We start from the raw sequence: 14306 nt of genomic DNA on the forward strand, positions 1-14306 counted from the left end.
GAACGCAGGGAGCACACCCAGATTGATTCTGATGTGGCTATGGGAAAGCCCATCAGAAGCTGTACAACAAAACAGGAGGAATGGGGTACAGGCAAGGGAGCTGTGCTCAGAAATAGCAGGCAGGCCCTAGGACTAGTACTGGAAGTCATTGCCACTGTACCAAAGCAAGCTCAGTCAAGTTTGATTTCACCACTCTAGCCAAATTTGTAATTTATTGGGGGAAGAGGAAGTCATACACGAAATGGGAGTCAGTCTCCTTTCATGTTCCAGCACCAACACAAGGATTTTTCAAAGAGCTTTTGCCTATTCCACTCTCGCCTCATCACTACAACACATCTCATTTCCCCAGTATGAAAAGAAAACCATCAGTTAGCAATAGGAGATGCACCAAAGGGACAGTAAGACTATGGCATCAGCAAGGCCTCAGTGGCACTGACCACAGCTGCACAGACCACTCTATGTCCCTGGTGGCCAGACCTGCTGCTCACAGAATCCAGCCCTACCATCACAGGTTTGGAAACGTTCCTATCTTGACAGTTATTTCTCTGAAAAACCAAAATGGAGCCAAGCACAATCCATAAGGGATTTAAAATAATCCTTTGAGATACCTAATCCTATTTTTGAGGAAAAAATCCAACTACTCACCATCCAGGGAACAATCTAGAACTATTACAGGATATAGATCTTTGTTTCCTGTTTCTGAGTTTAGCTAGCCTGCTGCTTCCACTCACATCTACTAAATGTAGAAACACTGGGATAAGAAAATAAAGTAGCAAAAAATAAGCAAGTAAATTTGAGCCAAGTTTTAGAACCTAGTTTTGTTAACATCAAGCAACCAGCTACCCGTGCTATCAACCCATACAGCTGACAGTATCTCATACCAAAACACAGTTCTGCACAACACAACTACAAATCTATTTGTAGCAGTTAACCCAAATATCGTATCTGCAATGCTGGTCTTACTCTGTCAGTAAGACAGTTCTCAGAATGGGAAAGGACACGAACTCTGATTACTCCTACGTACACCTACTTCACTTGCAATGGGTTGTTCTTCACAGAAACACAGATATATATGACATGGAATGCATATCTATGTTTGCACAATGGACAGCAAGCCCAATATTTTACATAAGGATGTTTTGAGAGTGGTTTAAGCCAGCTGAATTACACAAGAAACACATCGTACCAACTAACCTGTTCTTCAGCTTGTCTCCAATACAAAATAAGTATACTTCTTCATAATCTCCATGAACGCGGCATTTGACGTTCTCTATATATTTTTATTATCATATACAGAAAGAAGAGCTGAACTCACCCAACTGGTGGTGTAGATCTCTGGCCACACAGCACTCCTCAGCAAGCAGCCCAAGTGATGCTCTCCCTTCAGTGGCTGGCCCTCATATGAGCCCTGGGGGGCCCTACTATGACTCAAAGAATAGAATCACAGAGTCATAGAGTCCAGCCCTTCTGGTCACTGGGGAGCACAGGTGCAAGCAATCTGCCTGCATTCCCTGGGTCAGCCTCACCCCTTCACCAGGTGCTCAATCACCAGTTTAAGCCACCACCTGACAGTTCCCCTACAGATAGCAGCTCCTGCAATACGACCAGCTGAGCACACTTTCTTATTGTTTGATACATAACCCATTCATAAGTAAATCTAAAAAAATAATAATTGAAATTTACCCACCGCTTTGCATCACGTTCACATGAACTAATTCTTCTCTTACGAAGTTTTCTAAGGTTGCCTTAAGCCACTTCCTAAATGGGAAGTGCCCACCCCTGAAATAATCACTCTTTAGGCTCAGACTGCAGCCAGCAGCACTTCATTGTGCTAAGGCACCACAAGCATGCTAATGATTTTTCACACTTCTTTACAGAACACAAAGGATGCCAAAAAAGAATAAACACAGAAATTAACCTACCCAGAAGAGCAAAGCAAGCCTGATGCGCAAAAACACCATTTTAAAAATCCCAGAAATTAACTAAAAGGTGAAGAAAATAAGCAGCAGAGGAAACGCTTAAATTTTTATCTTCCTCCTGAAAGCTGAGCAGCATAACTATTTGATACAAAAGGAATTCCTACGTCACTTTTCCCCTGAGAAACAACTACAACCTCTTCAATAAAGAAGGTTTGGTTTGATAAGTTTTAATGTTAACGTATCAGATATTCATTAGGGAAGCAAGCAGCAGCAATATTACTTGGCTTCTGTCCTAACATCAGCTACAGTACTTTTTATTTGGTGTGAGCTAGAGAACAGCCCAGGAACACCATGAAGATATCTCCTGCTTACAGTATTCCATAGGACAGAACGCCAAGTCCTTCAGCCAATTATGCTACTCAGCATCCTGAGTTAAGATGCTTCATTCCAGCATCCATCTGACAGAGGATCTGGTTTAAGTTTAATAAAGGCACGCAGCTGGCCCAGAGCTTTCAGACAAGGAGTATCTCTTTAGAAAGGGGTTCTTTGAAAGTGTCTGTAGCACTTTTGAAGCTTTCACATCTGAGTTTCAATAAGCAGCTCCAACAAGAGTCACGTTTGCCGGATGATAAGCCTAAACTCAACTTCATTTTTATAGGTAAATGAATGGGAACAACCATACATAATGTACTGAAATGACAAAATACATCATTTGTGCGAGTCAGTAACCCTACACGGCCATTCACCAAGGACACCAACAAAAGAGAAAATGCAGTTCCAAAGAACAACGGATTTGAGCACGTTACACCTGTGAAACATGCAGCAAGGAGAGCACAGTTGAGCACCTAAGGCCAGCAGCAAATAAAGCCTTTATGGTTGGATGCAGGAACTAGCAAAGCACTACTGACATCTAGTGCTGCACTGCTGTTTGTTAGCATTGAACTCATCTCTGCAAATGCAGCTCTTTCAATTTCAGCCCCTGAGGGTCAAAACTAGATCTGAGATAATGCTAGAAGGAGGTTTTAAGATATTTCAGAACCAAAGGCTGGGCCTTCCCAGGTGTCACACCCTGTGTAGAAGTTACAGCACTCACTTGGAGAGCACTTGTGCATCTCTAGCATCCTTGCTAGCCTTGATATTGCCCTGCTACTGCTTTCTATCTCATGGAGTAACAGCCAGTAGCTTACAAGCTCACATTACTGCTCTTTATCCTGACACCAGGGAAGGGAAGGCTGAGATTCAGCTGAAAGGACTGAAATTGCATTATTATTTTTCTTTTACATCCCTTTGGATTTCCTTAAGATACAAACTGCCACCCTTCTGACATCTCAGGAGCTTCAGGCCTATATGTGCAGACGTGAGCTGGGGGACCGTGAGCCCAAGAAACCTTGGAGAAAAAGTCCTTATACCGAAAAATCAAGGCACATAATTGGGAAGGATGGAATGGCTTCATTGGGCAGGATGGTTGGGTAGCACAGATCCAAGGAGAGCACCAGTAGCTGTCAAGAGGCTCTCCTTTTACCCCTTTGCATGGGGTGGGATAACCTCTTCCTCTGCATTCTCAGCAGCAATTGATTCCTCAGCTGCCCCGTGCACTTCAGTACTGCCCCTGATTTCCAGTGCTCCATTTCAATGCTGTCTGAGTGAAGCTCTCCCACCAACGATTACAATATTAAACAGATAAGGAGATTGTGATGAAAACAGCCATTTCCTTCATTTCAACCACACCAACAGGTTAATGCGATGCTCTCCTGTGCTCTGGTGAGGTCTGAGATTGAATTCCCTATACACAGCTGTGCCTGCTGCCAACAGCAATCACTGCTGCCATCCTCAGGGGCAAGAGAAATCACTGCTGCTGCCCTCCTGCTTGGAATCCTTTCTTTCTTGACCCTGGCAATGCAACTGGTTATCAACTCATCCCTAAGCTGCTTTGGAGGGCCAGTTTATTGAAGAAACTGATTAAGGAGTCTCATCTGGAGGGCTGAGAGGATGAAGGCTCAATCAGAAGCAAAATTTGGGATCTGTGCCACAACCCATCTGCCAAACGTGTCCAGAGGCTGCAGCATCCCCCTCCCTCACCACCACCCCCTCATTGCCTCTCACCTCGTGAGGATGCGCGGAGGACTTGAGGGCTTTGTTCTCATCCATATCTCACTCTAAGGCTACAGGGTTTCCTCATGGAGGAGCTGCCATGTCCTATATTTGTTATTCTGGCCTCCAGAAGATCTCTTTCTAGCTACCTGAATTTGCAAGGTAGCGTAGCCGTCCCAGATCTTAATTTTAAAATCCAGATTTTAAAATCCAAATCTATTTGGGAAACGCGGACTGATGTCCAAAACGTTGTCCTTGTTTAACCAGATCTCTGCTGTAACCCAAGGGCAGCACACAGGACTGACAACTCCATCACTCCCTGCCCCAGTAACCAGAGTACCAGTGTGGGACTGTCTCAATGGGCAGCTGAAGGAATCACACAGCTGAAACAAAACACTGACTATGAAAAAATGCCTTAGAATTATTTTCAATTGAAATAATCTAAGGCCAAAGGCAAAAAGACCCATGGGAAGCAGCCAAATGTGCCTACTAAAACCTGTGTCAGCTACCAGGATTGAATCAGACCCCAAAATCCAGCTATCTGTGTTTTGATTAGCTTTAAGAATAACTGGTTTAATGAGAAGGATGCACACGGGTCACGATTTTGGTTTCATTTGTTTAACAACACAAGCACAAAGAGAAGCATTTGTGCAAAGGGCCCAGCTCATGGTGTCTCAGTAATGCAGCCCATTTTTCTAATTTGCTGTGATAATCACAAGCTCATAAAAATACATCTGTTGACCCAGACTTATCATTACTGCTGCTTTGGTGCCCGCGTTGCTCTTCTTCCACTTTATTGCTTTCATTTTCCTCCTGCAGACCACAAGATCAGTTGAGCTGATGAAAACTTTTACCTTTCTCCATCTAATTTAAAAATATGGGTTTAATACACAAGTTAAGTCAATACCAGATTTAAGAGAAGAAAGCAGGAAGGCTGAGGCCACACTCATTTCACAATAACATCATTCTTCTTTCTGAAGCTTGCACTATTAACAGTCATTAATTAAGCTTGTGCCTAGTGCTGGAAAAGGTCTCTGGTAGTCAATCCAACTGCCTACATCCCAGAGCACCTCATAGTGATTTACAGATGAAAAATATTGTGTTTTTCTTCCCAACGGGTGGATTAGAGCAGCGATATGGAGAAGTCACTCGGTCTACGTGAATGCTTTAATCTACCTGCAGAAACACAAGAGGTGACCTGAGCAGGATCCTGGAAGATGCAGCATCCCTAGCTGAGACACCACAGCTTTAAATGGGATGAGACCTAAAGAGAGGGGCTGTGACTGCATGAGGGTCCATCCAGCTCTGCTTTCTGCCAGTATTTTGAAAACAGAACACTCAAGCAAAAGGAGACCCATTGCTCTTACGTACTTACACAGTCAATGCTGTTTTCCACTTGGATCTCTATTTGTTCCATACAAATTACTAAGAGCTTTTGATTGCTATTGAACCTGATGTGCTCCTGGAATTACCTCTCCTGGCCACCGAGTTACATGAACGGGTATTGGAGGAGCTGGAGGCCATAGGAATGGCTTTTTGTCCATGAAGAGAATGCCAAAACATCCCAAAGCTGACACTGCTCCTGTTGCAGAGCCCCAGTATTTGAGAATGAAAGGTTTGTGTTGACCGAAGTCCAAGAAGTCAGTATTTTCATGGTAGGACTTCCTGGCTTGTTTCTAGTTTTTCTTTTAGGAAGTAATTTTGCAAAATGGGTATTTTGGCGCAGTATATACATGATAGCTTCCCATTTGCTTGCCCAACTTCTATCCAGTCCATTTGCTAACAAAATCAAGTCTTTATTGCTAGCCACGTTGCAAAGCTTACATAGCTGTAGGAAAATGGGCTGCACTCCATTTCTCCTTGTGCTTCATCAGTCCAAGCACGAGCTGGATGCAGCTCCCATGTCCCTGCTGCCAGCAGTGGGTACAGGCAGGGCAGCAGGCTGCCAGATGCCCTTCAGGTGCACTGCACAGCATTATAGGTAGCATTCACTCCGCCAAGGGTCAAACTAAACGTAGCAACAACTAAAGGAAAATACATCCTGGCAGCAGATATTTTGCAGTTCCTGTTCTGGATGACACTTACCCTAAAATCTTGTGCAGAGATAGAAGATTGGCCACAGATGATTCAATGTCTGATGTTAAGTTAAGCCTTTTTAGTGGCTCTCTAGCAAGCCTGCTCCCCATCCACAGTCACCAAGAGTCTGTAATCAACAGCGTATGCCATCCCTCTGGTGGCCCTGTGTGTGTTTTCCACAAAGGGATGGTGTGAAGTCAGACCACTGCGTTCTATATTCCAGAATAACTAGCAGGCATTGTCTGCGAGCATCCCTTAGCTGGAAAATACTATTAATTGGCACCAACTGTTCAAATATAATTACAGCCACAACACCCATCAGTTGACTCATTTGTTTTTCACATCTGCAAAGCAATAACTGCCCTGACACAGGCAGCAAATTCCTTCCTGTGAATTCTGCTCTCAGACAGAAGGCAAACAGCACTGCTGCCCCATCCCCTATGGGTAACGTGGAAAGTTCCATCCACAGACCATTTCGTTTTCACAACCTCGACCCTGTGATGTGCAGCAAGGATCTGCCTGCTCTGAACCCCTGACTCGTTTCCATCTCACACTCAGCTCAGATGAAGCCCTCTAAGGATGACTCACGTACTCTTGCTCTACAATCCAAACCAAAAGATGAGGTGGAGCTTTTCGCCACTGCCATCTCCGCGTTTCTTTCGCTGATTATTTGCCCTCTTCTCTGAGGACAAGAAGAAAATCAAGTCAGCCTAAAGCCCTGTCACGTGGGGGTTTTTAACTGCTTTCAATCAAACATAAGAGGTAAACTTCAGGTTTGATTCATCTGGAGTAAAACAGCCACTTCCTACTCCCTCAGCACGGCCTGAACGGCCCCAACTTTCTGAAAACTTCTGCTTTTCTTGCTCACTTAGAGTCATTTCATGTTAAGTGACAACCCTTAGGTACCAAGGCAGACAATCCCAACAACCAATGGCAGTGGGTGCCACGACACGGCGCTAACCCAAACCTATTAGATCCAATGCACACACACAGCACGTAGAAAAGTGGACCAAGAAAGAGGAATCAGTCACTGTGGGTACATCCAAGAAAACACTTGCTCAACAGCCTTCCTGTATTGAAAAGAAACCAATTCTACTTGCAAGTCACTTGCAGAAAATTTTAATATTTTGCCAAATATACAGCTATTAGAATTACCCTAAGTATCAATTAGAATTAAATTACAAAAGTTGGTAGATAGCATAGTACAATATTCTATAAAATAAAGACATGGAATATTAACAATACCCCCTGCAGTCCAATAATGGCAAAGATGGCAAATGAAACACAAGAAATCAGAGGAGTCGGAGTGATGGCATTAGACTCTTCAATCAAAGAAACTGAGACCAGACTCGATACATTCATCCATCAAGCATAATACACGTAGAACTTGAGTTTTTAAAAACAATTAACAAGACAGCATCAGGTGCAATTTCACATGCTTTCTTTTTATCTTCCAGTACAGTTCCCAGAGCATAAAGTGCCTTTGTGCACTCTGGTTTCATCGTAGTCAGGTGCAATACACGTCTTCAGAAGTCAGTTCGTAAGTCACTCTAGTTCTTTTATTTAGAAAAAAAAACTTTTTTTTTTGAACCAATGTGCACAATTCAAACTAAAGGGTTTTATTTTTTTGAAGTACCTTTGATCTCGGTGACTGTTTTCTGTTGAACGTCGCACAACGCACAGAAATTCAATCCCAAATACCCATCTCCACCAAACAAGACCATGGTAGAAGATGTTTCTTGAAGCCTGTTGCTCCCTTAGCTTCGTTTCATTTTCCCCCTTTCAAACACTGCTGATATAATAACGTTTGTCCTTCTGTAGACAACCCCCTCTGCAGCTTTCACTTGCAGATGGCCTCAACACACTGAAGGCAGCACGCTCCCCCTGTGTTACCTTCTTAAACCAAACCCCAGCACTGTTTGCGGTAAGAAAATGTCGTGCCCAGTCTGGCTGTCGCTCACCTTGCCCCCAAAATATTCACACACGCAAGCAAATTTCACAAAAGCTACAAGCCACTCTCCAATCCAAGCACGTTCTGTGCTAAAATGTCACTCCTACTTTTCCATGCTAACAAGGACAAAAGGGAAATTGCATTTCCCACATGATCTGAGGCATTTTGATGGTGTTTTTCAATACCTGCAATTTTAAGAGCAGTTTTTGTTTTAAATCACAAAGATGCTACAGGAGGTCACCCATGGTCCCAGGGCTCAAGAAGGCACTCCAGAGGAAAGCTTAATGGAAAAAAACCATAGGGGAGAGAACAAACAACCCAACTTGGAACAGCAGGCACGAGTCTCTAAGCTACTGCTGTCTTCTTATACTCGACAATACTTCACACTGTGAAGGGAAAGAAACAGTGGCAAAGGTTTGTAAGTTCAGGCTGTAAATGCCACTGGTGATGTGGCAGAGCAGCTCATGCCTTCCCTTTGCTGCTGCTACGTGTGATGAGTCCCACTCTTGGCCCTGCATGGCCCACACTCATCCCAGTGGGAGCTCTGTGCAGGTGGGGAATTGTTCTTTCAGGGCTCCAGAGGAATAACACACTGAAATTCCTTTTAAGAACAAAGCCACGTGCGCTCTGTGAATGAAACTAAAGGGAATTAGCTATTTCCTAATCTAATCTACTGACTGAGACTTGAAAAACCCTCCACGAAACTGAGTTACAGAAAGGAACAGCCTGACTACGCATGACAGCAGAGAAAATGGTACAAGTTCGAAGCGAACCACAGATACATGTAAAGTCTCCATTTCTGTTCTTACAATGGTTTGGTTAAAATATTTCTGACGTTTCACAACGGTATAATAATTTTCCAATGTAATTTATGCAGCAAATTCCACCCATATCCAAAAATACCATATATGTAAATGCTTTTTTTTTTTTTTAAATATAAAAATGTATACAATTCAAACTCTCCTTAGGTAAGCCTATGCACAGTTCTCATCATCACCTAGGTAGGAAGTCTTCAGAATAAGTATATCCTTAGAGAATACGTGGATGAGAACGCTTAGACGAATCTTCCCTTTTGACAGCTGATTCTACTCCATCAATCTCTTATTGCTTAAAATGAAAACAGACAGGTTTCATCAGCGACAGCAGCACTCCAATCACACAGCAGCCCGGGGAAGAGACCTACTTTCAGTTCTATTGGATAGAAATACCCAAGAGCCTGTGGACACGACCACAGATGTGTCACCAGCCCTGTCCGTGTCGCAGGGACAGCAACCAAGAGGTGTCACTGGCAGGGAGAGAGCACTGTGTTTAGTGCTAAGGTTGCATTTTCCTGTTACATCTGTGAATACAGCTCCAACTGTAACTGAAAACAATCCGATCTGAGCAGATACAAGACACTACATAGACCAAATCTAAAGTGTGCAAGGACAAAGTGAATAGAACGCCGCCGTGGGCTTAAACTCACATCTGGTGCTATGCCAAAACACCTCCACAGCAAGCTTTATTTATACAACTTCCAATTAAAAATACTGTTATCTCTCAAGCTACGTTTTAAATTAACAGAAATACATCCATAATAACTAAAAAAAAAAAAAAAAAAACCCTGATAAAATTATTTTTACTTTTTTTATTCAAAATAATCTGACAGTTTAACAATATTCCAGGTGCATTACAAACACTGCCATAGTCAACACAACAATCAATACTTAAAGAGCATTCAAACACTGAAGACATTTATCTTTAACGCAGAGACAGGAGAACACGCTTACACTGAGAGCATTTAGATCACTTTCAATAACTGGCTCCTTTGAGGCAGATGTCCGATTTCTCTGGCACAAAAATGGATTCAAATCCAGTAGAGATGAATTATGGAGGAAAAAGAAAAAAAAAAATCAGGAGTAGAAATGTTTTTCCCTGTATTTTCTATTAAAGCATTGTGAGATTGCAGTTACACAGCCACTATCAGCCTGGACTGCCCTAGTGTTGACTGTTGATGGGATAAAACAACTAAACCATAATGCAGAAAGCAGCATTAAAGCCAACAAAACCACAGATTCTTTCTAGAATATGGCTAAATCAGTTCACAGAGAGTTGGGAACACATCAGATACAAGGTGCAGTGGAAATACCGTCTGGAAGAAACATTTGATCTTCCCCATATTTTCCCCTCTGCCATCACCAGAATGCACAGGAAAATGTTAACACAATCCTACTGCCCCTCCTGCAAGCATCTTCCCTGTGCTTCAAAATCATCACCTTGCTGACTGTCTTGATTCTTCCATGTATTGGCCTCTAACATTTAAAAAAATGTTACGAGTCACATTAGTTCTACACAATACCCTGTTTCTTTCCAATTAACCCAGGATCTAAAATGGAGCTTCAGCTTCAACTTCATTTAAAGCAGCGCATTTTGTTCCAAAAAAAAGAAAGAAAGAAAGAAAACAAGATGTCAAAACAAGAACTTGTAAGGACACACACACAGATGAGTGCATAGTGCAGAACATCATACAGAGAGAGCAGCAAGGCCACATGTCATGTCGAGTCCACATTTAAAAGATGCGTGTTTCCAAGGACTAAATCCATTCTAGAAAGTTTGACTTGTGGGGCTTGCTCAAAGCATTAAAATCTGTCTTTATATATGGCGTCACTTCTCCATCATCACTTTGGTACAGCTGCCTGTATGTGCACATGAGGACAGCCGTGTGCAAAGTGCAGAAAGGAGGCACGCCACCATCCCAATCTCATTCTACACAACAGCCTTAATTCTTACTTTTTCCCCGTGGGGAGGAAAAAAAAAAAAAATCAAGAAGGAAGTGGGACAGTTTTCTAATCATACAACTTGTCTGTCCGCCAACTGTGGGGAAAAAAAATAAAATGAATAAATAAATAAATGAAGATGGCTTGAGCTCAGGGCTTGTTGGGCTGCTCCAGGCTGTGCTGGCTCTTGGCAGCACACGGCCCCTCGCGGCGTTGCTCCCAGCTGGTGCTCCATGGCAGTGGAAATCTGAATTGTTTCTTGCACAAACACAAGTGGCAAACAGCTTGAGGACATCTCTGTACGCTTAGCCAAATGCTTCGTTTCTCCATTCAGTTAGTTTGCTTCTAGAAGCAATGTTTTTGGAAAAGGGCCATCAGAACAAAGGAGCATTTCCCTTAGTCGCAACATCACACACTCCATTAACAGACAGACTTTCTCTCCTAAATCAAATTAGCTCCTGGAATATCTCACATTCATTTTTTTTTTTTTCCTTCACTCTTTCTCAAAACAAAGTTTCTCTAGCAGTTGTGCAGCTTAAGCCTGTTACCACAGTTTAGTCCAGCATTTTCTTAGCACCTCACACAAATAACTCTGCAGCTTGTCTGCAATGACCATCAGCTACAAACAGCCACCAGGAGGGGAAGCAACCACAGCAGTGCTAAAAGCACAGCATTACTACCCTGCTACATCCAGAAATGCTTTCGGATACGCTGGTTCCCGGGTCAGACAACTGAATCTAAATGGCATTTCTCTCCAAGTGAAGTTAACTCCAGTTATTCCAATGTAGTAAACACAAGAGGGCAGTACTGAGGATGCCAGTCCTGTACTGTACAGTTTTCAGTCCGTTTTTTTTAAAGACCTGTTAATGGAGATATGGCTCAGTGTCAAGGCTAAGTGGGCAAACGTTATCTAAGCTCCAGTCCATATGGGAACTAACACAACCCCTGCTTATTGTACAATAGTACTGCTTGGATTTAAGCCAACCACACACACTTCACTCTGCTAATTTCCCTATCCTGCTTAATCTCAAGTATCTTCACCCTTTCACACTCCCCAGTTCACTATCATTTATTTTCCTGAGTGAGATTATAAAAAGTTAAACCCTTCTACCAAAAGTACAAAGACAAATTAGATATAGTAGAACAATACAAACCCAGTTATACAGCATTACAAGTGCAGAAATTCTTCATGTTGTTGCTCTTCTTTATCGTTGGCCCCCAGTAAAAACCATAACAAAGAATCTAGTTATCCAAAATATTTTTAAGTACTGTGATTAAATTTTTCAGACCATAAACGTAGCCCTCATCCTTTGTGTTGCTGGGAAACACGTGAGCAAAATCTATCATTCGGACTTCTACGTTTGCACTTTCCTTGATCTCTGCTGGCATGTGACAGAAAACTTTTTCCAGTTGTGGTATAACGTTCCCATTCAGATGCTCCTGTGCAAGGCAAGTGCTGCTTTTCCACACGTTGTCTTGCTCCAAGCTTTCAACTTTTAGAGAGAGCTGGCTGTGGTGCCTCTTTGAGTACGCCTTTTTGTGAAGTGCATAAAATTTGGACAAGCCTTTACTGACAGAGGCCTCAATTTTTCCATTCTCTGTAGAACTTATGACATGAATATTGTTATTATACTCCAGTATGTCTCCACCTGATAACAGTCCTTTGGGCACTCCTCTCTTCTCTGCCAACGTGACGTCGCTCAGCCGCACGCCTGGGGCCTGACTTGAGCCCTCGTAAACAAACAGCAACGAGCTTGCATAAAAGTTGAGCTGCTTTTGGCCCTCAAACCACTTCAAAATCTTTTCAATCTTCTGAATGCTGGCGGCGATCGCATCTTTTCTCAAGCAGTACCCGTTGTGGAAGAACTTTGAGATGCCTACAAGAAAACAGACGTTTTTGAGGATTATTTTCACCTCTGGAAAAGAAATCAAATGCTGTTCAACATTGTTGATGATGAAATGCTGTTGAACTCTCACTATGAAAAAAAGGCAGTGTTCAGTTTCGAGCACAATTACTAAACAAATCAGAACCAGACCAAGGAACTCAGGTACCTTCAGTACCACCTTACAGAAATACATGTGGGTGTTGGATTGTACAGGAATCCAGTGAATCAATGTACCAAACTGCAGATAAACAAGGTTCCTGCTCCCCACATCATTTGAAGCAAGCATCCCAGTCGTGTTGGGCTGGGACCTGCTGAACTCTCCAGGCATAAACAAGCTCAAGCAGCTCATTTATCATGAGCGGCAGAACTGACAAGCCAGTACCAGCTCTAAGGGCTTGTCTATCTGTCCTTCTGTCCCAGAGGCCAGTTAACGACTAGCTGGAAATATTTATCACTAAACAGCCATATGAGGGCAGCATTTTTATTTCTTCTTAGTCTTGAGCAAAGTAAGGATAGATTTCGACTGAGGAGGTCAGAGAAAAATGTATGTTTAATATTAAAGACAGCATTTATTCACAGAATGCAATCAGAGATAATACTAAGCAGATTAAAAACATAAATGCCTCTAAGGGATTTCTACCTCATGACACTATCAAACCTCAAACCTGCAAGGAAATTCTATTCTACCACAACTACTCCCTTATCAGTAATAAAAGAGATGCGATGATGAAATCTTTTTAAGACACAGCTGTTACAGCCACTGCCAACTCAACTTCGGATCAACAGGTAGTTCAAGGGATAGAGGTGACAGCCTTAGAGCCATCTAGGAGAGGAGAGAGCAGGATTTTTACCATGGGGGTATAAAACTATACTTTTACAGCAATAATAGTCAAGAGCACTACATTCTGGTACACACACTCCCTTACCATCCTTCACTGTTTCCTTCGTCAAGCTCCTCCCGTAGTGCTGGTTTTGTGTCTCATAGCTGTCAGAAGAGACATGGTAAACCTGCAGGGAACAAAAAGGCAAGTCTGTACTTCAGAGCAACCATGGTTTTCTGCAGAGCTAGGTGACACCTCTCACACAGGTGACGCTTTCTGGCCCCATCCATCCCCCTGGTAGCTGTACAGCTACTTAGTTAAGTCAGCACTGCCCTCTAGTGCTCTGCACGACACTGCTGCACATCTTGGGGTTTTAAGGTACAACTCTTAGATTTTCTGGCATCAGAAAGACACCATTATATCGGCTAAAAACAGACCTGTTTATAGCAGGAAGCATTTTGCACAGCACATGCCTTGCAAATCAGTGCTAAGACCTGAAACCATCACGTTCCTAGCAGTGTTACTACAAGCATCACATCAATCAGACTGAGCACACTCAGGAACTCACTGCTAGTGTTTTTCAGTTCTTGAAACTATAGAAACATATACTGCAACAGTAAAACAGCAAGCAATGTTGTGATGTGCCCAGGAGGGCACAGCAACACGAGGCATATCCAAAATGAGGGCCCAGGGTATGAGTGAGGTCACACGAAGTGAAGCATGGCAGCACCCAGTGCTTGCCACTCGCCTGGCAGGGAGGCAGCTCACACGGGCACAGCTTTGTCCATATCAGGAACTGCTCAAGC

The 14306-nt window shown here is 42.9% G+C and overlaps 1 protein-coding gene across 1 annotated transcript in view; it reads right to left on the reverse strand.

Annotated features, from left to right (window-relative positions):
• Nucleotides 1-9649: 9649 nt before the first annotated feature.
• The window catches only part of IPMK (inositol polyphosphate multikinase), a 32421-nt gene continuing 27764 nt past the window's right edge, over nt 9650-14306 (reverse strand). The window contains exons 5-6 of the mRNA XM_031602514.2: nt 13606-13687; nt 9650-12670 (exon numbers count right to left, since the gene is read on the reverse strand). Of these exons, the coding sequence (XP_031458374.1) occupies nt 12036-12670; nt 13606-13687 (717 nt within the window). The 3' untranslated portion in view covers nt 9650-12035. The remainder of the gene's footprint in view (nt 12671-13605; nt 13688-14306) is intronic.

This window comes from Phasianus colchicus, chromosome 8, assembly GCF_987193195.1.
Source record: "Phasianus colchicus chromosome 8, bPhaCol1.hap1.1, whole genome shotgun sequence".
In the NCBI taxonomy this organism is placed as follows: Eukaryota; Metazoa; Chordata; class Aves; order Galliformes; family Phasianidae; genus Phasianus; species Phasianus colchicus.